Source organism: Saccopteryx bilineata, chromosome 1 (assembly GCF_036850765.1).
Source record: "Saccopteryx bilineata isolate mSacBil1 chromosome 1, mSacBil1_pri_phased_curated, whole genome shotgun sequence".
NCBI classification, from domain to species: domain Eukaryota; kingdom Metazoa; phylum Chordata; class Mammalia; order Chiroptera; family Emballonuridae; genus Saccopteryx; species Saccopteryx bilineata.
In genome coordinates, this window is record NC_089490.1 from 342427193 (window position 1) to 342450296 (window position 23104).

Sequence of the window (23104 nt, forward strand, 5' to 3'; positions counted from 1 at the left end):
AATGCCCACTTGCCAGCTGATCCATGAATATCCAAATTCTACATACAAACAGGATTGTATAATTCTATATATAATCAGTGGTGAAAGTATATATTTAATAGTTGTGGACCACCTCTACTATAATACTAGTCTTATAAAGCTTAATTTGTGAATTAAAAGGTGATCTGAGGGTGTTCCCATTTTTACTTGAGTAAACTGTTTCCAACCAGGAAAAAATCAGATTCTGTTTTCCTAAGATTTCCAAAATAGTAACTCCAGCCACCCAAGAAAGAGTATATTCTAAAACTTAGAATTTTTTTTTCATCATTAATTCTCATTCTCATTTCAAGTTTTGAAGTAGGTGAAGAAAAATAGTTTCTTTCCATCTGGCTGTCTTCTTGCCTGGGGGAAGTTGTGCTGTCTTTTTTGTTGTTGTTGTTCTGACAAGAACTTAATTGTGTGAGTGATCCATTCCAGACCTAGACATAACTCCCCCACCCTCTGACCCAGCCCAGACTCTGTCACAGAACAGCAAAGAAACTGTTTGACCTTCTGTCCCTCTCAGACGGGATCTGCCAGAAGCGTCCCTCTACAATGTTACACATTCATATTCTCTATAAATTGAATCTAGACGTCCAAGCCTGACTGGCAGGCATTGAAGATACAATTGGTGAGATGGATTAACTCTACTCTTCTTTAAATCTCTTGTTTCAGATAATTATAGATGAAAGATGCTTATTTGGATCAGATTGCTATTTATTTCATATATTTATTTTAGTAAGTGGTGAGGCAAGAACATAAAAATGCAGAGTTGAAAGACAGATTGGCCTGGATTGAATTGATAACAATATGTGGGGCTTTTTGGCTTCTGATCAATATTTGTATTCAGTATGCAATCTAAAGTATGTATAATAAAAAGAAAACAGGTGGGAGTAATATCAGATTGTAGTTTCTTCTCAGTTTATATTTCAAATTAAAAGATAGAGCATTAAGAAAAGAGCAAAAAAGTGATCTTAATCACCCTACTCCAAAATGATTAATAAGACTTCCATAAGACAGATTGTCAGCACCCCTCCAGAAAGCGAGGCATTCTCTTGCCATTGCCAGCAGCCCTAGATTGCTCTGCTGATCAGCTAAGACTCCAGTTAGCTCTTGTCCAGTTAATTTGCAGCCACTATTAGCTCAGTGCATGGGAGCTTCTAGGGGACCTTTATAAAGAACTCAGGAGCTTAGGTGGTCCTTAAGCTGTCACTCAGGCAGCTATTGAATTAACATAGCTCATGACTCTTTAATAACTTTCAGCTACATCTTTACCATTCATAATTGCTATTAATAATATGACTATCCTTTGGACATTGCTTTGCAGTCTACAAAATATTTTGACATTTTACCATATATTGTGGAACTTGTTCCTTTGTGGTTTATTGTGCCTCAAATTTATCTGATTTAATGAAAGATTATTTATTATAAAGATTGATTGTTCAGAATTCCTAATATTGAGGGAGAGTAATACTACAAATAAAATTCACTGCTCTCAGCCTCCAGAGAATCCGAAAGCACAACTTTTTATAGTAATCAAAGAATCTTGCATCTTAGCCCCAGAGAGGGACAGAAGATAGGGACAGACAGCAGAGCAAGTGACCCCTTGCTTAAGCCAGTGACCCTGAGCTCAAGCTGGTGACCTTGGGGTTTTGAAGCTCGGTCCTCTGCGTCCCAGTTTAATGCTCTATCCACCACGCTACAGCCTGGCCAGGCAAAAGAAGAGATTTAAGAATGTGAAGAAATATGATTATTGAGCTCAAATACATTCTAGTAAAGAGAAACATTGAAAATGGAATAAAGTGCTCTGGACCCAGCAATGTACTTAAGCTTACTATGCCTCAATTTTTTTTATGGGTTTATACTCCTCTATTTGCCCTACCTTCCTCTTAGGATTATCCTAGACTAGAAATATAGATGAAAGAACATTGGTTGGAATTACTAATACCCTCCCCCAAGCGATGGACCTTTGGTATTTTAAGATAATGCTTTGAGAACAGAAATTTGGTGGGCCCTCCAGCAAACGTTTGTTTGTTTGTTTGTTTTCATAGTGCACGTGAACAAACACAGCTAGAACTGTATTGTTTAGACCCTGAGCCATTTACAGTTGTGATCTGACTCATAACCTTTTCTGCACACTGACTCAACAAGAAATTCTGGTTTGTTGTTTTCCTAGGATCCTAGATTTGAAAAATCTCTAAGGGATCATATTCCTCCCCCTATCTGTGATGTACCATCTGCCCTCCTCTGTCTTTTCCCCAGTTCCTAGTAATCTACCCACTGTCCCTTCAGTGAAGCGGAACTCTCTTAACCTGAAGCGGTAACTATCTATTCTTGGAGAACTTTGATTGTGACTGAACTGCAGTAACAAAACCTGCTTCTCTCCATAGCATGCACACGCAACAAGCTAGAAACACAGCAGCAGTCCTTCTTCACCCCAACCTTCTCTTCTCCAGAATAAAAGGTCTTTAACTGCTCAGTTGAACAATCTGTCCTTCCCTGAAGGGGCTGCACTCTCACCAGGTTAGTCACCAGGCAGTATATCCTTTAAATGGGCCTTTCTCTTGTTAGAGGAATGCTTCTGTCCACTGTCGACTCCCTGCTCCCCAAGCATCCTGTGATACAACTCTTGGTTTTAGAAAAGCTTGAAAGTCTCTGGTGCCTTCTTCCTATCTGTCTTAACAGCTTATGGCAGCGGTGCCTTCTTCCTATCTGTCTTAACAGCTTATGGCAGCGGTTCTCAACCTATGGGTCGCGACCCCACCAGGGTCGCGACCCATAGGTTGAGAACCGCTGGCTTATGGTAATTGTTCTTCTTCCCATACCTGTAATCATATTGAAGAATCTTAACTGCAGTTTTAGACTGTTCAGGGCAGTCCCACCCCCTTTCATTTTGGGATTGCAGAAATGGTCTTGGGTTGAACGACAGTAAGTTATTTCACTGAAGATTTCCCCTAATATTCACATTTTCTTTGCAATGCTCCAAAAGGCAGGAACTGATTCTGTACAGTTGGGATATATATAGCTGGACAATGGTCTCTTTAAATGTGATTTCCATCTTCCACATTCTGCCTGACAGGTTTTTGCATCAGGAAACTGTTGGGTCAGATTCCTGCCAGAAAATGTGCAGGAAGTTTGGTGTCTTGGAAAGAGTATTAGACAGAGGGAGGAGACTCTGGGTTACGTCTCATACTCTACTTATAAGCTGTGGACCCTTGAGCAAGTTATTTATCTCTAAGTTTGTATAGGCACCTGGAAAACAAGGATAATAACAAGTATGGTGAAAAACTGAAGTCTGTGTGAAAGGATTTTATAAACTGAAAAGTGTAAGGACCAAGAGAAGATCAGAAAATAAGCAGGGCACTAATGAAATAGGGAACTTAAGGGTTACAGGCAGGTCCTGCTCCTGTTCTGTTAGGAATAACATGCCCAAGGTTGTTCAAGAAGCAGAGACAGATAGGGACTCTGGGAGGCTGAGAGAGAAGAAAAAAAAAAAGAAAAAGAGACAAACGTTTACATTCTATTGGTTAAAAGACCCTTATCAGAAGTTTAGGTTTGGAATTTGCCAATGAGCTAGACCCCAGCCCCTGTTGCTATGCTATGTGCAGCCCCCTTAGCAAATAGGTTACCACCACATCTGCTTCTGTATTAGGCTTGCTTGCCTAGCTTATAAAAAGATTTAGCTGTGAGCACTAGGTACGATTCCCATCTGCAGCTCCTTGTGAGCACAGTGTCTCTGGACACCTCAGGAATTTGCCCCTGCACAGGTAAAACTGGCCAATAAAGTTACATCTATACTCCTGAAAGTCTCTGACGTTTGTTCTTGTACCCGGTGGATGTTACAAAAAGCACTACACAAATGTAAGGTCTTCTAAGGGAAACCTTTCAAAACTCAAAAGAAAAAACCAAACTATAATTACATGTCGAATGAAATATTTTACAGCCATTAAAAATTATAAGAGAAAATGTGTTTACAATTTTTAACTGTAGTTTGTAATTACAACAGTATACAAGCAATGTACATGGGCTGGGAGCATAAGGGGGAAATGAAATAGCTGTGGTTGGACAGTGTAATTGACTCAGTTTTTATTTACAAATCTCTTTAGTGCATTCAGTTCAGCTCAATAACTTATTAAGCACTCACTGTGCCGGGTCCAGTGCAGACTCTGTGGATACAGAGAGAAATAGGACATGCTTCCTTGTCTCAGGGACCCCCTATTTTGTAGTCTTTGCAAAGTTTATTGTATATAAGAGTCACCTGATTAATTCAGATTACCCTGATCCCACTCTAGAAAGTCTTGATTCTGTAGGTCTGGGATGGAACAGCCCACAATTTGTATTTCTTAAACAGTTACCCTAATTGATTCTAAGGATTCTAATGTAGGTAGTTTAATTCCACACTGTGAGAAACCTGCAGTGAGGTTTCAATATTTTACAGTTAAAAGACAAGCAATAATTATACCAATCTGGCCTGACCAGGCGGTGGCGCAGTGGATAGAGCATTGGACTGGGATGTGGAAGGACCCAGGTTCGAGACCCCAAGGTCGCCAGCTTGAGCGCGGCTCATCTGGCTTGAGCAAAAGCTCACCAGCTTGGACCCAGGGTTGCTGGCTCCAGCAAGGGGTTACTCAGTCTCCTGAAGGCCCGCTGTCAAGGCACATATGAGAAAGCAATCAATGAACAACTAAGGTGTCGCAACGCGCAACGAAAAAACTAATTGATGCTTCTCATCTCTCCGTTCCTGTCTGTCTGTCCCTGTCTATCCCTCTCTGTCTATCCCTCTCTCTGACTCTCTCTCTCTCTGTAAAAAAATAATAATAATAATTATACCAATCTGCTCATTGAAGAAGATGCTCTGTGTTGATTGATCTGTCTGCACCTTTGAGCTGATTCATCTGCTTCTCCTTAGCACTTTTTCCATTCATCTTATCCTCTGATTAATTTGTGGTTTTTGGTTCAAGAGTATCTTTTTTTTTTTTTTTTTACAGAGCCAGAGAGAGGGATAGACAGGGACAGACAGACAGGAACAGAGAGATGAGAAGCATCAATCATCAGTTTTTCGTTGCGCATTGCGACACCTTAGTTGTTCATTGATTGCTTTCTCATATGTGCCTTGACCACGGGCCTTCAGCAAACCAAGAGTAACCCCTTGCTTGAGCCAGAGACCTTAGGCCCAAGCTGGTGAGCTTTTTGCTCAAACCAGATGAGCCCGCGCTCAAGCTGGCAACCTCGGAGTCTCGAACCTAGGTCCTTCCGCATCCCAGTCCAACGCTCTATCCACTGCGCCACCGCCTGGTCAGGCTCATCTGCTTCTCTATCAAGAGTGGGAACGCCAGCCTGCAGCGTAATGGAGCGCTGGAGACCATGCAGCGTAGACCCTGCCACACCTCTCAGCCTCATCTCTTTTCCTCACCCCTTTCTCTTCTACTGCCTCTCCCGTGGTTTTTCTCTGCAATGTGTTTCTCTCCCACTGATTCCTCCTATACCTAGTAATATGTCAACATCCAGATGCTTCCCCTTCCTTTCTCCATCCTCCCCAACCAGATATGTCCATTTTATTTAAATAAAAAGCAAACCAACTTAAAGCTAGTTTACTAACTTTTGCTGGAAGGCTCTTGTATGTGGTTAATGTTTCTCAAAATACTTAGGAGTGGGCCATTCAACAACCACAGAAATATCATGTAGAAACTTGTGTATTTATGTCTGACTGTCATTTAGCTCTTGGTCAACTTTTTCCCAGTGGTTAGCAGCCCTCAGTAGATTCCTGTCCTGCCCATCAAGTACAAATATGCCCTGAACCGTGACTCAACACTGCTTGTTTCCACATGCCTGTGCATGGGCTTTGTGGCTTCCTCGGGCTACACACCTGTCGCCTCTTAGTCACCCAGAATCAAAATATTACAACTAATCACACTGTCTGAGGCTGTGTGGCTTAATATTAAGAGTGGTAACACTCCAAAATGCAGCCAGGATTTCTCCCATTTTCATGTGTTTATATAACTAGTGTTAGTATTTATATTACTTGTACTTCAAGATTCCAAGGGTTGAACAGTGACTTCCAGACTCCCTCCTTTCATTCTGCTCCCTCAAAACCATATGTGAGTTCTGGTCCTCTTCTACCCTCATTTGTCTTTGCCAGAACGTGGGCTTCGTGAGAACTGAGAGAAGATTGCCTTCATCTTTGTATCTGCAGTGCCTTGGAGTATCTGGCACATAGTAGGTACTCGTTAAATGATTCTGGAATGAGTTAGGTATCATTGAGGTGTCAAAAAATGGGGGGAGCAGTAATGGGGTCCATCAGTCAAAAGTGAAACATTCATTCCTTAAAAGAAATTCTCATTCTGGCTTTTTCCTCTTCAGGTGTCCAAAAAGTTTCATAAGTTTTTTTAACCAGCCCTTTTCAGAATGAATCCAAGACTGGAGCCATTGCTCACATAGAACAGAGTCAGGAATCAAAAGTATTATGAGTTCAGCTAGTGAATTGCCTTTATGATCTGTTACTGAAGGTCAGTTTCTAGGGCATCTCTCCCAGCATTGTTTCTGTAGACTGATTTTCAGGAACCTCGCCATACTGCTCATCATCGTATGACCAGCACATAGACGTGTGCCTTGTGCACAGCAGGTGCTCAGTAAATATTCATTGAATGAATGTATTTGCTTGACGTAAGAAATTCAGAAGCAAGTCCCAGATGACCTTAGAGTTGCTCGGATTTTTACAGCTAGTTGTTTTCATCACCCTACTCTCTAAATAAGTTTCTTGCCTCTGAATTGAAGTGGCTACTGCTTACTTCATCTAATTCAGCACATTTTGATTGATGCTTTCTCTGTGCCTATCTTCATGGGGCGACCCAAACAAGTAAAATGTGAGCCCTTTCGATTTCACTCCACATACGGTTGGTTGCTAATTTCTCTGTGTTCCCACGCCCCTTTGAAATACCTCTATCATAACATTCATTGTCCACACACTGCTGCAGACATCTGCCTCCTCTCCCTAGGGCCTGGGAAGACTCTGAACTGTTTAAGACCCTGGATTGATTTATATTTGTATTTGTATGCTAAACTTGGGGTAGTAGGTTCTGAGAAAATCCTTATTGAGAATTGAATGACAGGTACATAAGTAATTTTTTGAAGTAACATGTATTTGAATGTAAGTATATGTTTTGTATTTGAACAGAAATATATGCCTTTCTATGTGTTTTCAAATTGTTAAATGATACTCTATGTCCTAAAAGAAACAAAACTGATTTTTCTGTTTCTATTAAACACTTTTCAAGGCGTCTACTAAGTTATCGAGCCCATCCCTCCTCTAAGAATTCCTCCACCCCTGTCCCAGCCAGTGCATCCTCAGCAGACATACCAGGGACATGAGCTGCCCTTGCTGACAGCTAGGGGTGGACACCTGACCCAAAATGGACCAGTCTCATATTCTCTGGGAAAGTTGGGATTGAGAACACTGGAGATGACTTGTTTGAACAGGAAACATGTGAACCTGGTAACTGCAGGGCAACTATGTACCTGGAGAGACAGAGAAGGTCTGCAGAGGAAAAGAAAGGGAGGGAAAATGCTCAGACATGAAAAACCATATGGACCGGGAGACACATACAAACTGGCTGCCTGCTTTCTGCTGTATTTTGTCCTTGGTACCCTTCCTGAGGTCAGATTATTCAACTTTTTCTTGGGTTCCATGGGACATACCTCATTTTCTTCTTCTTCTTCTTTTTTTTTTTTTTTTTTTACAGGGACAGAGAGAGAGTCAGAGAGAGGGATAGGTAGGGACAGACAGACAGGAATGGAGAGAGATGAGAAGCATCAATCATCAGTTTTTCATTGCGAGATCTTAGTTGTTCATTGATTGCTTTCTCGTATGTGCCTTGACCAGGGGCTTACAGCAGTGTGAGTAACCCCTTGCTTGAGCCAGCGACCGTGGGTCCAAGCTGGTGAGCTTTGCTCAAACCAGATGAGCCCTCGCTCAAGCTGGTGACCTCGGGGTCTCGAACCTGGGTCCTGTGCATCCCAGTCTGATGCTCTATCCACTGTGCCACTGCTTGGTCAGGCTATACCTCATTTTCTTGTCTATGAATTCCCTATTTGGGCTATGAATTCCCACATTTAAAATGGATATCTTCTTTTGCAACTAAAAATATATTATTACACTATGAATTATGGAAGGAATTCCCATTACTTTTTTTTTTTTCCTGAAGCTGGAAACGGGGAGGCAGTCAGACAGACTCCCGCATGTGCCTGACCAGGATCTACCCAGCACACCCACCAGGGCGATGCTCTGCCCATCTGGGGCGTCACTCTGTTGTGACCAGAGCCATTCTAGCGCCTGAGGCAGAGGCCACAGAGCCATCCTCAGCGCCCAGGCCAACTTTGCTCCAATGGAGCCCTGGCTGCAGGAGGGGAAGAGAGAGACAGAGAGGAAGGAGAGGGGGAAGGGTGGAGAAGCAAATGGGTGCTTCTCCTGTGTGCCCTGGCCGGGAATTGAACCCGGGAGTCCTGCACGCCAGGCCGACGCTCTACCACTGTGCCAAATGACCAGGGCCTCCCATTATTTTTTTATGTCATATTACCTTTAGTTGCATCCACATATTATCCTAGAATATGTTTTCCAGGAAATGATGTAGATAAGGAATCCGTGATTAAGATGCAATAGGGTAAATGACATCTTTGCCTTTCAAGTTTCTTGATCCCCTAAGACAATAAAATAAAACAGAAAACAAGTAAGTGAAGGCTTATTTACGGAGGGGATTGGACACATATCAAACCTTTTTTGAAAGACAAAACTGGATTAGAGAGGTTTTGAAGAACCAACACATTTGGAAGCTTCCCAAGACATCTATTTTTGAAGACTGCTTTCCAGAGCTGTGTAAGAGTGGCTTTTGTCATGGGCCTTAGCTGTGTTTCAGATGGCCAAGACTGAAAACTGGACGAGTCTGAAGTGTGTGTGCCTAGAGCAGCCCAGGCCCTGCAGCTGAGCTGGCCATAAACAATGATAGCCAAATCTATCAATGTAAAATAAAAGACTTGGTGCATCAGAAATGGTCGCAAATGTATCTAGAGCTTTGTGTAACACATTCATTCAACCCTGGCATGCCACACCCTGAATTTAGTCCCCACTTAACCTAATCATTTCAAAAACATACATAGAAAACAGAGGGAACTGTGGACTGCTAAAACCATCATTAGGTTCAGGAAAATTCCAGAGACTAATCTTAAGGCTTTTCCTAGAATATTATGAAAATATTAAGTTATAATGGTTGCTGCCAACCTATTTCTAATCTAGGAAAAGAAAACAACAAATAAATTTCCAGCTCTTTCGTAGTTGACACTCTGGACCTTGAAGAAGCTTGCATGTAATTTGACTGCACTACTTTCCTTTTTTAGTTAATTGTGTTAAATGTGCCTCATAACTTCTAATCCCAATGGGGCTGTCATTTAGAAGGGGGTTGGAGGGAAGCTGTTTTAATTCTGGCTTTTGTTTCAGCCACTAAATGTAATGCCACATGATTGTTGACCCAACAGTAATCCAGTTAAACAGTCTTCAGAGTTACTGCATCATCAGAATTAACCCTGATTACATCAAATTATGTTGAAACAGACCACAGCTGTTTGCCCTGTTGAAGCAACTGCTTGAGAGCTCTTCCAGAAGATACATCTGGGTGTCAGGAGGATACATTTTGGTTTTTATTTTTGTTTCTCAACACAAATGTAGGAGGGAAACATTGTGTTCTGCCCAGAGTGCTTGATGGAAGCTGAAATTTTGTGCTTCTCCAGAATCAAAAATCCTCTTAATTCCAAAAGAGAAGAAAACCTGAGAGCTTTTGTTTTGGTTTCTACGAGAAGACATGTAAGAAGAAGGAAATTCAAATCTGTTGAGTATTGCTCTGGTCAGCAGAAAGAAGTGGAACTGACTGCAGAGAAAGATAATAGGGTTTTCTGTGGTAGGCTGTGAAGCAGTGGTGTGTGAGGGCTGGCTCCTACGAGCCTACCAGAGTACATTGGTAAATTGTGGAAAATTTTGCAAGCTGGTTGTTGAAAAGTAACATTATTAGGAGTAAGTTACACACACACACACGTATTTAAAAGATAAATAAGTATTGGAGAAGATGTGGACAGATTGGAGCCCTTATACATTGCTGGTAGGAATGTAAATGGTGTAGTAACCACTGTGTGAAACAATTCTGTAAAAAGAAAAATACGGAGTCACAGTATGATCCAGCAATTTGACTCCTAAGTATATACCCAAAAGTATTGAAAATGTAGGTTCACACTAAAGCTTGTACATGAATGTTCACATCAGTATTATTCATAATAGCCACAAAGTGGAAACAACTGAAATGTCCATCAACTGATGAATGGGTAATTTTATCCATACAGTGAAGTATTATTCATCCATAGAAAGAAATGAAAAACTGCTATATGCTACAACATGGATGAACTTTGAAAACATGATACACAGTGAAAAAGACAAACACAGGTGGCCACATATTGAATGCTTCTGATTATATGAAGTGTCCAGAATTGGCAAGTCCATAGAAACAGAAAATAGACTAGCAGTTACCAGAGATTAGGGGTGGAGGAATGAGGAGTGATTACTAATAGATATGGAGTTTCTTTTTGAGGTAATGAAAATGTTCTGAAATTAATAATGATGGTTGCACAATTTGCTGAACATACTACAAAACACTGAATTATACACTTTAAAATGCTGACTTTGTTATATTTAAAAACAAAGGTAATAAACCAACACTCATCAGTTACTAGTTATTTTAATACATTTTGCTATTATCTCTGCTCTTGGTGTCCTTTATGTCTATTTTATCTTTATTTTGGATATACTAAATAACTGTGTGTCTCGCCCTGGCCGGTTGGCTCAGCGGTAGAGCGTCGGCCTAGCGTGCGGAGGACCCGGGTTCGATTCCCGGCCAGGGCACATAGGAGAAGCGCCCATTTGCTTCTCCACCCCTCCGCCGCGCCTTCCTCTCTGTCTCTCTCTTCCCCTCCCGCAGCCAAGGCTCCATTGGAGCAAAGATGGCCCGGGCGCTGGGGATGGCTCTGTGGCCTCTGCCCCAGGCGCTAGAGTGGCTCTGGTCGCAACATGGCGACACCCAGGAGGGTCGCAACATGGTGACGCCCAGGATGGGCAGAGCATCGCCCCCTGGTGGGCAGAGCGTCGCCCCCTGGTGGGCGTGCCGGTTGGATCCCGGTCGGGCGCATGCGGGAGTCTGTCTGACTGTCTCTCCCTGTTTCCAGCTTCAGAAAAATGCAAAAAAAAAAAAAAAAGAGAATACAAAAAAAATAATAATAACTGTGTGTCTCTTAACTATTTTCAAAGTCAAAGTCGATAGCTTAAAATTGGTTGGGAGCATGGGGTGTAGTAGTTCTATGACAAGAATTGTCACATACTACAAATAAAGGCTACTACCACGAGAGAGCCAGTTTTTAAACATTTGCCAGTACATTATTGGCTGTATGAGTCAAACAGACATCCTGGGTAATTCTGGTAAAATTAGAGAGTTAGATGAGATGATCTCTGGTAGCCCTCAGAACCCCACCAAAACAAAGACTAGTAAATGTGCACAACCACTATGCATGCATTCCGTGCAAAAGAAAATGGTATTTCTGGTCAGCTGTTGGTGAAACTCACTTTGAGTCAGGGGACTTGATTTCTTTCGCTTTGTTAGTATTGTATGTGGGTGCAAGGGGCTATTAAGAGCTCCTCTAGGACTTCACAGTGAAACCAAGTATCAGATAAACCAGGGATTGGGAACCTTTTTGGCTGAGAGAGCCATGAACACCACATACTTTAAAATGTAATTCCGTGAGAACTATACAAAGACCCGTGAATGTTATGCATTATCCAATAAAAATTTGGTGTTGTCCTGGAGGACAGCTGTGATTGGCTCCAGCCACCCGCAACCATGATCATGAGCGGTAGGAAATGAATGGATTGTAATACGTGAGAATGTTTTATATTTTTATTATTATTTTTTATTAAAGATTTGTCTGCGAGCCAGATCAAAAAAGCCACATCTGGCTTGCAAGCCATAGGTTCCTGGCCCCTGAGATAAACTGTAAATGATTTAAATCTTAGTCCCAGAGAAAAGGGTATCTGGCGAATCTGTACCACAGTGTCACGGTTTGGAAACTAAGGGCTAACATCGTTAGCTCTTTAGAGCCTGGGGGTGGAAGTCAGAGGTCTCAGGCATCATTGTTTTTGTTACTATCCAAGGGTTTCCATAGTTTTTTAAAGGGAAACTGCATAGGATTACCTCCACATGCTCTGTCCTTCCTTTCAGGCCAGTTCCTGGGGTTTAAACACTCCAGCTCCTTAATAAGGACTTTCACAGATACTCTTCTTGAGGGTGGATGGCTCAGAGTTCTGGATGCTCCAGGGGTCCACAGCTCTCATTTGTTATCCTTTAAGAAGTGGTTCCTTTATTCTCCCAACAGACATTTAATGAGCATCTATGTGTGCCTGGCACCATGTTGGGAGGCTCCAGGGAAACAAATATTTGCAGTACAGGCTGACAGCCCAGTTTATAAGGGTGCAGTGTGCATCTAAGAAAAGGATGAGCAGCTTTGCTGAGGAGTGGGGAAGGTGAGTTTCAGGAAATGGGGTCTTGACATATTTTCAAGATCTAATCAATGCAGGACTTCTTCTGTGAAGGAGGGGGCCATCATGCAAAATATGGTTTGGAGCACTAACTCCCCCAAAGCAATTAGCACAGGTTCTGGTTCTTTACAAAGGAAAATTGGGAAGTTGGACTTGCTCAACCTTTTCTCTTTATGAGTTTATTTCCAAAAGGTCTCCCTCTGGGTGTAATGTCAAGGAACAGACTGTTAGCAGCTACAGATAGGGAGGGAACCCAATTAGGTCTTTAACTGCACCCCAAGCCCACTTCCAGATCTCTGTGCCAACCAGATGCCAAAAGTCAATTTGAGTAGGTCAGTAATTTGGTGGAGGGAATGGAGATGGCTCAGAGCACCCCAGAGTGAAAGAAGAGCAAACTTCAATGTGCCTGAGAGACAAGTGTCATAAAAGTCACCAAGCCAAGGTGGCTCAACTGGCCACACTGACTTTGGTAAGCAGCACTCAGCTCTGAAATTAACCTGTCAACTAAATTGAAGGGGAGAAAAGGCAGAAGGGCTAGGACACAAACATCCATCCCCAACCCCAGTCCAATCACTGACGTCAAGCCTGGCGTGAGTAGTATTAATCACACCAGCCTGCTGTACTTTTGAGGACAGCTCTTCTTCCAGCCCTTCCAACCTGTTCCTGGGAGCCTTCCACCAGCCATGCACCTGCCGCTGGCCACAAACCCTCAACTCCCAGATAGGCACAGATGCAGGCTGTCGCTGATGAGACTCAAAGCCGCAGTGCACCCTTCAGAACCCAGGCTTTGGAGGGGGCAGTAAAACGTGCCCATGCTTTCCTTCCAGGTGTTCATTTCTCTAAGCTCTGCAATGCTCCCTCCAAAGCAACGGTCCCCATAGGATGGTCATTTCCTGAGGATTTAACGAGTATAGAATTAATGACCCAAAGCCCTCCTTTGCAGCCATCCATCAATTCCTCTAGGAAATATCCGTGGTCTTTAATCAAAATTGCCTAAATTATAGACTAGTGATGCATGTCCTAAGAGGGTGGGGCAGAGGGGGTATCCCAACTGATTCCGATAGATGGCGCTTAGTTTCATGTAAATAAATCAATTTGTTTTTCATTTCTCCCCAGCCAAAGGCAGGGAGCATTAAAAAAAAGAAAAGAAAAAAAAATAGTAGGGAGTGGAGAGGCCCAGACAGGAACATTCTGTCCGAGGGCCGTTTCCAGGCCTGGCACGCACCTCAGGCTCAGAGGACTGGAGCCACACCAGAATACAGTCAGGGACCTCAGCAGCAGTCTTGCCCACTGTGTGCACTCTGAGCTGGGTGCTGGCAGTCCAGGCATAAAGTTAGGGTACTTGCAAACAAACCCATGCAGATTTCTCAGAGTCTGCAATCCCCGGTACCTGGCATGATGACTCAGATGTGAATGAAGTCAGAAGTTGCTTTATTTTGGTTGAGAGTCACCGCCCCCTGATTGATTTGGCAGACTTGAGTATTTTGAAATTTGTCGCACAGGCTTTTATGGTACTTAAAGCCAGAGGTTAAAATGACATGATTTTGGTGGTGGCCCTTGTATGTGGCTTAAGGATCCTTAAATTGGATGGCTAGGGGAGCTCTGGTCCCAGCTACAGCCTGCTAGTTCTGGCTTTACATTCAATCCAGCAGCACACTGAATAGTGAAGAAAGTTGGTGAAATGTTGAGTCCAGCAGAGCTGATCTAAACCTCCCCGTGTTTAGAAGAGCTACATGTATAATAAATAATTAGCTTTTACAAAGTGATTGAGACTGAACTTTTACAACCCAATCAAGATCTGTAAAATCAGAAGGATGTCCAACTGCTTGAAACTAGCTTTGCTGCAAAAAGACAGGGAAATGAACAAAGTAGCCTTAGTCCACAGTTGTATGGGGAGTGCAAGATGCTGCTTCTCCCACTCACCTGCTGGCAGCACATTTCCTTATTAATATAATGGTTTACTCTCCAATTCTCAAAGAAGTTGGGGGAGGAACAACCTTTTAATATTGCTTGTAAAGGTGCTTGATGAGTGGACAAGAGCCCCCACCAAAAGTTTACCCCCCCCCTCCAAAATGTGGAGTTGTGTAGTGTGTGCTTCTGTGGGCTTCATCTCAGTTAAACCTCACCACCCTGCAGTGAGAGGACCATTATACTGAAATTTTCATATGAAGCCAGAGAGGTCTCATAATCTGAGTCAATGAGTTGGAACACTGGGGAACTTTGACCCCAATTTCTTATTCTACACCACCTTGCCTTCCAACTTACTGTGAAATACATTGACTCATATTTGCCTCCTTGATTCTGCAAATCATATAAGTTTTAATGAATTTTCTTTTACTGAATGCTATTTCCCAGAGGCAGTGAAGGGGCCAGCTGTACTTTATTTCCAGATAATAGGAGGCCCCCAAGTTGATCCGCACACATTAAAGCAATCACAGCACTTTAAAAAGCAGATGAGCAGGACCACACCCACGCCCACCGCCACCCCCAAAATTAAAAACTTAGTTCTGCATCGCACAGGCTTTGAGACGTTAAGCTATTTGTAAAATGGGAATAATTCTGCCCGCCCAATTTGTATACTCGTCAAGACAATCATGTAAACAAGGAATGCAATAGCGCCCAGTACATAGTAGTCTGTTTCCTTCTTTCCTACTCCCGCCAAGGGGGTGCGAGAGTTAAACTCTTGCTGAGGTAAGTGGATCACTAATTTCAGCCAGAATCTGACCCACTGAAACCTGAAACTCTGGGAATGGACAGGAAACTCGAGCAGCTCTCGGGTACCTTCCTGACGACCCTCTGTGCAAAATCGATTCACGATCAAGGGCGCGCAGCCCCCTCCCTTCACCCCACCCCCACTCCCACCCAGGGCGCGGCCGCCACCCCCGCGTGCTGCTGGAGGCTTCGGGAATAAAGCAAAACGGAGAGGGGGGCGCGGCAGGCGGGAGGCTTCGGAGTCCTCGCGAACCTCCGGCCTTCTGGGTCCAAAGACGCGAGGTACTGTTTGCGTCTTTGAAGGCGGCCGGCCGGGGGGCGCGGCGGGCTGTGGGCGTGGCGAGCGCGCACCGCCCTTCCTGCTGTGGCGCCCCCACTGCTGCGGGGCTGCGAATGCGCGCGCGCGCCGCGCGCGCGCCAGCCAGGTCCGCGCCGCCTCCTCCTCGCCCCGCGGCCGCCGGCGGCTCCGGCCCCTCCCCTCCCCCGCGAGCTGCGCACCGCCGGCCGGTTGACCCAGCGGCTCGCGCCCGCGCCCTTGTCCGTTCGACCCGGCGGCGGGCTCCAGGTGGCCGCCAGAATGAGCGGCGGCGGCGACGTGGTGTGCACCGGATGGCTGAGAAAATCGCCCCCCGAGAAGAAGTTGAGACGCTACGTGAGTGCGGGCGGTCAGCGGGCGCGGCCGCGGAGGGCGCGGGCTAGGGGCGCACCGCGGCCTGCCGAGGGGCTAGGGGCTCCGGGAGGGACCGCGCGGACAGGGAGGGCGGGCCCCGGGCCTCCTGGGGGCGAGGAGCGGCTGGCGCGCCCCGCGGCTCTTGTCTGTGTAGGGCACCTGCACACCTGTCACAGGTGCGCCGCCGAGGGGCGGGGCGGCCGGCAGGTGGAGGCTGCGGTTTGTTCTCCGCCGAGCCGGCGCGGCGGCCCGCGCCTCACCAGCCAGCGTCCCTGTAAACTACATCCAGTATTGAAGTTTGTATTGATTGTTTTTAGAGAGCGACAGAGTTGGTTCCCGGGGCTGGGGGACCATAATAAATAACCCTGAGCGGCTTCTGCCTACAGGATTGGGGGAGTGGGCGGGAAAGGGGGCATAGGCTGTGGGGCTGCGCAGGGGCCCCACAAAGGGCGAGGCGCCTCACACCCTTTCCCCCTTCCCTTTCTGCCCGCCCCTCCGGGTGGCCGCCTGCTTCCTTCCAGTCCACAGCCTCTGCATCACAGGCAGCGTCAGCGGCATGTGCAGTCCTTATATTAAGTGACTCATTTGTTTGTCCCCCTTCTTCCCCTTTATTCTGTATGTCTCTCACACACACCACCCCCCTCAGGCCATCGATGGTGACATTGCAGTTTGGTTTGCTATAACTAACCGGGTTTTGTGTTGTGCAGTCCTGGGGTCGGGAGAGCTCAAGGTTCTCAGTTGCCAGGTGGTGCTAACTGACAGTGTTTACTGAAATTGCTGGGACAACTTATCCCTTCTAGGTGAGAAACTGGCAACATCAAGGGAAAAGTGGTCCAGTCTGGTGTGGAGTGGTGAGAACATCTGCCCCCCCCCCCCAAAAAAAAAAACCTGTAGTATAAGATGCCTTGCCTGGTAGGGTCAAAGTACAGGCTGGTGCCAGTTGCTGAAATTTGGCTGAAATCAGCCCTGGAGTATTCACAGGAGTTTGGAAATCGAAGGTCGCTAATAGCTATCAAGGTCTTCCATCCTTTCCCTCTTCATTCCTATAAAATGCCCTTGTTAAACTGACTCCTGGTGCGGGACTCTGGAATCGTTCCCGAAGCGTGGAAGTGCTGTTACCTTACAGCTGCAGTGCATCAAGGGAGCTCTGAATAGACCCTGCCCTCTGTCAGCTGCACCAGTGCTGTCCATGGGGGGAGAGGCAGAAGCTTACCAGAGTTTCCTGTCTTGGCTCCCCAGATCAGAACCAAGGGACTCTGGCCTCTGGATTGAGGAAGTGACATTCTGTTTTGTAAAGGAAGTGTTGTTGGGGAGTGCAAGTGTGTGTGTGTATGTAAATGAAATCGGGCTCTTACTTAGATCATTTGCTGGGGGGGAAATCTGAGGATTTATCACAGGACTCTTGAAAGAGGATATTTTGCAAGATTTCAAATACAGTAGGGATGTGGCAATGAAGTGTTCATCTCAGTTTTAAAGCTCATTTGCAGGGATGCCCGTGTAGCCAAAGAATTATAATTATTAAGAAAGAAACTTTTTTTTGTCTTTGAGGTGGTATCAGTTCATTAGGAAAGGTTAATTTTTATATTAGGCTAAGGAAGAATAATTTGCTGTTAATGTTTTTATAATATGAAAAACAAAAGTGTTTAGCCCCAAAGAGCTTCTGAAAACGCTCAATAAAAATGAAATACCATACCAGTTAGTGGAATAGAGTGTCCAGTAAAAAAATGTGACTCTTAATTGTCAAATTAGAACACTAACCTAAAGAACCTTGAAACTTTGTTTTTGAAACATTTTGCAAACAATTTAATACTGTATCTACATTTGACTGATGACTTCAACTCTGTCACCCATACTCTCCTTAGACCCACTTATTGGGTATTTGTTCCCAAAAAACTTTAGTTCAAATATCTCTAAGTTTAGAGGCTTTGGGGTTAAGCACCTTTTCACCCATTTGAAGTACAGGCATACCTCGTTTGATTGTGCCTCACTATATTGCACTACACAGATGTTCCATCTTTTATAAATGGAAGGTGAGATCCTCCACCAGGGAAAGCATACATCTCCCTTTATGGTGGAACTCACTTTATTGTGATAATTGCTTTATTGCCGTATCTCTGAGGTATGCCTGCACATACTTGACATTCTACGTCATAAGATGATCTCAGCCTCTTTCCCATTTTCCCTCCACCCCAGCGCATAAGGCATCTGACCAGACTAACGCTTTTCGTAGGCTAGGGTGTGATGTGTTCCATTGGTATGACTGGAAGTCTCCCCTACTGTGGAAGTTTAATTCCCTTCTTTGAAAGTGAGCTGATGTGTGTAACTCCAAACTCTTGAGGAACTGTCTCCTTTTCTTTTTGGGTATTGAAAATTTCTGGACCCTGTTTTAAGCTAGACTTCTGCCTCTGTCCATTAGATGCCCAAGTTTGTTAGAACCAAACTAGCAAAAAAGTGTTTTCCAGTCCCATTGCTAAACACAGCCCCCAAAATAACCACTTATTCCGGTACATATAATAGCCATGTGATGTTATAGATTGATAAATTCTCATTCTAAGAATATATCAGGCATCTGAAATAATGGAAAAGGCAGTTTATAAAACAGATCACAACTATTTAAAATTAATCTGACAAATCTACTTCTTATATAATTGAGGGAGGTAGTAGATGTAGAGAGGAAAAACAACTTGCAAGAAGTTATGGTACAAGTTACCAAGGAATAACTTTAGGGATTTCATTCGTGCGCCTTTTGTAATTTGTTATTCATAAGAAAGTGTAAAAGGTCTGTTCCGTATTTGCTGTGTGCCCTGGAGGAATTACAAAAAGTGACCTCTGCAGAGTGGTGCGTATTGCCTCTGGGGCATAATGATTTGATTGCTGTGGGAGGCTGGTGGAAAAACAGCCTCTCATCCTGCTGCAGTGTGTGTATGTACACAAGTGAACACACACATATATACATGTGTATAAAGCTGGCACCAGGTTTTCTTGAGGAAAAACATACATGGCCTTTTTATGAAGATGGCAGCGGAAGTGAAGAAGGAAGCCCCTGCCCCCGCCAAAACTGAAGCCAAAGCAAAGGTTTTGAAGGCAAAGGATGCAATTCTGAAAAGCGTCCACAGTCATACACACACACAAAAAGATCCTTTCTGTAATCCATCTTCCTATGTCCAAGACACTGTGGCCCCAAAGGAAGAGCTTCCATGGGAGAAACAAGCTGGACCACTGCGCCATCATCAAATTCCCCGACACAGTGTTCATTGTGGATGTCAAGGCCAGCAAGCACAAGATCAAACAGGCTGTGAAGACGCTCTGTGACATTGAAGTGGCCAAGGTCAACACCCTAATAAGGCCTGATGGAGAGAAGAAGGCATAGGTTTGACTGGCTCCCGACTGTCATGCTCTGGATATTACCAACAGAATTGGGATCATCTAAACTGAGTCCAGCTAATTCTACACTCTAAAAATTTTACACTCTAAAAAAGAAACATGGTAAAAAGAAACTGCTCTGTAATTTTCTGTTTCATGGGTGTTAAAAGATGTAGGGGAAAAGATTGGCAGCAGTCATGCCCCCTAGTGGCCAATTTGGAGAAAGTTGAATATTGATTCTAATGAACAACAGAATTAAGGAAACTGTGCTTTTATTTTATTTATTAAATACATTTATTTATTATATATCTGTGTCCAAAGGCATTGGATTACATGCTGGGAATAAAATTTAGGCCAGCCTTTCAGTCTCAGCGGATGACCTTGCCTTCTCATTCACAAAGAGAATTGAAGCTACCAGGGAGCAACCAGGGAGCAGTTGTCTGCACACATTTAAAGCCAGTAGCCACGGCCACCAATGCAGCCACCTGGCCCGTGTAGGTTCACATTTGATTCAGACAGACGGTAATGAAACAATGGAGTCAAGAACTGGTGGGCCATTACATTTAAGCTGTTACATTTAATCCTAGCTCGCACCCAGTGGGCAAGAAATACACACAGTGGGAAAACACTTCCCTTTCCGATCAGGGCTCCCAAAGCCACTGACTTATCCCAGTATTCCTAGAATCAAAGGTTTGTACCTTACCAGCCTTATTCACCTCTGTTCCCCATCTCCTTCTCTCTGCACAAACTGGCTTCTCCTTCAGCACTCCACCGTCTTGTCTGCCTCTCCTATGCAATGCTAATTTCAGGAACCGGGCAAGAGAGAGCCCCTAGTCTGCTCCCCCCACTTTTTTACAGTGACAGAGAGAGAGAGAGGGATAGATAGGGACAAACAGACAGGAATAGAGAGAGATGAGAAGCATCAATCATTAGTTTTTCATTGTAACACTTTAATTGTTCATTGATTGCTTTCTCATATGTGCCTTGACCATGGGGCTGCAGCAGACTGAGTAACCCCTTATTTGAGCCAGCGACCTTGAGTCCAAGCTGGTAAGCTTTGCTCAAACCAGATGAGCCTGCACTCAAGCTGGCGACCTCGGGGTCTCAAACCAGGGTCCTCCACATCCCAGTCCAACGCTCTATCCACTGCTCCACCACCAGGTCAGGCCGGTCAGCCCTATTTTATAGTGTAGAAATCAAAACCTTTAAGCCAATATACAAATAAGGAAGTCTCTGATACAAAGTCACTTATCTGAGGCATATATGGGATTCCTCATAAGAGTGCACCACCCCACATCATGCAACAGTCAAGGATGTGGGGGAAAGCTTAGTTTTGAAAATATCTTAGTTTAAAAGGGCAGGAAATTAGGCTATAATTATTTTGCTAGTTTACAGCCTGTCTCCCACAACCAATGCAAACTATAAGTGAGCAAACGTATATATCATATTTACAAACTTATTTGACCAACAACACTGACCAGATTTCCAAATGTATGTGCACCTACACGGTTTCTCTCCTTCTTCCTTTTTAGAGTAGATGAGGTGCCCCTTCTACTGAGGGAGTCCTGATACTTGTGCTCTGGGTTGTATCCTCTCCCACCTATTCAGATCATTCCTGACCCTTTCTGTCAGGAGTCTTCAACTTCTTCCCTTCTACCTATTCCTTTTCATTAATATTTAAATGTACTTGCTTTTAACAAAATCCTCACTCATATCACACCCCTTCCTTCCCACTGTGCTCTCTTTTTTCTTTTCTTTTTTAAAAATGTTTATTTATTGATTGATTTTAGAGAGGAAGAGCCGAGGAGTGAGAGAGAGAATGAGAGGGTTCCACTTTGTTGTTCCACTTAATTGTGCATTTCTTGGTTGATTCTTGAATGTGCCCTGACTGGGGATTGAATCCACAACCTTGGTGTATTGGGACAATGCTCTAACCAACTGATCTACCTGGCCAGGGTTCTTTTCTTCTTTAGGGGTAAACTTGTTAATGGTTGTTATATTATGTCTCCATTAGCTCCAATCTAAAACCTATTTTGTAATTTCACCAAAGCTAGTCTCAGAGGGGTACCAGTGACATGCAGGCCACTAAATCAGAGGTTTTATTTGTTATTCATTTTAATTTCTTTCTCCATTGCTTGGTCATAGTGGACCACTCTTGCTTGAAACACCTTTCTCTTGTCTTGAGTGATACCATATATACCTGGTTTTTCTCTGATTCTGGTCAAAGTCTTCTGTGCTAGGTTGACCCCCCCTTTTTTTTTTTTCATTTTTCCGAAGCTGGAAATGGGGAGGCAGTCAGACTCCCACATTCGCCCGACCGGGATCCACCCAGCATGCCCACCAGGGGGCGATGCTCTGCCCCTCTAGGGCGTCGCTCTGTTGCATCCAGAGCCATTCTAGCACCTGAGGCAGAGGCCACAGAGCCATCCTCAGTGCCTGGGCCATCTTTGCTCCAGTGGAGCCTTGGCTGTGGGAGGGGAAGAGAGAGACGGAGAGGGGGAGGGGTGGAGAAGCAGATGGGCGCTTCTCCTGTGTGCCCTGGCCGAGAATCGAACCCGAGACTCCTGCACGCCAGGCCGATGCTCTACCACTGAGCCAACCGGCCAGGGCTTAGGTTGACCCTTTTTTACCCAAACCTTAAAGGTGAAAGTTTAGAGTCAGAGTGGCTATGGTCTAGGCTCTTTTCTCCTCAGAAATTGGCTTTAATTATTATTTGCATGCTGGTAATTATCAAGTTAGATTTCCATCTTAGTGTTTTGTTCCGAACTACAGACTTGCATATACATTTGTTACCTAAATGTATCCCAGTCAACAGACTAACCAGGCCCAAAACTAAACTCTTCTTTGTTCTTTTCTTCTTTACCCTGTGTCTGCCAGTAAATGGTGCCAGCCAGTGCTCAAGTGAGAAACTTTGGAATCACCCTTGATTCCCTGTCACCCACCAACCCATACCTAATCTTTCACCAAGACCCATTAGTACTATTATCCAAATATCTTTTTCTATACCCTTCTCCATCTCCACTACCATATTTCTTATTTTTTATATTTTTATTAAATTTTATTTTGTTAACATGGATTCAAGTGTCCCATTAAATATAACACCCTCACCCCCAACAATGTGCCCCTCATTACACCCCCTTTGTCCCCCTCCCTCTAACTCTCTCCTCCCCTTCCCTCTGGATTTGCTGTCCTGTTATCTGTATCTCTGTGTTATGTGTATATAATTTCACTAATCCCTTCACCTTCTCTGATCCCATCCCCTCATGCCCCTTCCTTCTGACAGCTGTCCCTCTGGTCCCTGTGACCCGCCTCTGCCTCTATTCCATTCCTCAGTTCACTTTGTTCATTAGATTCCACATATAAGTGAGATCATATGATATTTGTCTTTCTCTGCCTGACTTATTTGACTTAGCATAATAATTTCCAGGTCCATTCATACCATTGCAAAAGGTAAGATTTCCTTCTTTTTTATGGCCACATAGCATTCCATTCTTTATATAATATGTACCACAGCTTATTTTTTATCCACTCGTCCACTGATAGATGCTTGGGCTGTTTCTAGATCTTGACTATTTTAAACAATGCTGCAGTAAACATGGGGATACATGCCATGACTCTTTAGATTATCATTTGAATAACTGTCGGTCAAGCCCTTACCCTATGCTAGGCACACTGTGCTTAGACAGTTGATCTCATAATGTAATCCTTTTAGCCCTATGAGA

At 44.2% G+C, this 23104-nt stretch overlaps 1 protein-coding gene across 1 annotated transcript in view; it reads left to right on the top strand.

Annotated features, from left to right (window-relative positions):
* Positions 1–15703: 15703 nt before the first annotated feature.
* The window catches only part of GAB2 (GRB2 associated binding protein 2), a 207456-nt gene continuing 200055 nt past the window's right edge, over positions 15704–23104 (top strand). The window contains exon 1 of the mRNA XM_066249361.1: positions 15704–16001. Within this exon, the coding sequence (XP_066105458.1) occupies positions 15927–16001 (75 nt within the window). The 5' untranslated portion in view covers positions 15704–15926. The remainder of the gene's footprint in view (positions 16002–23104) is intronic.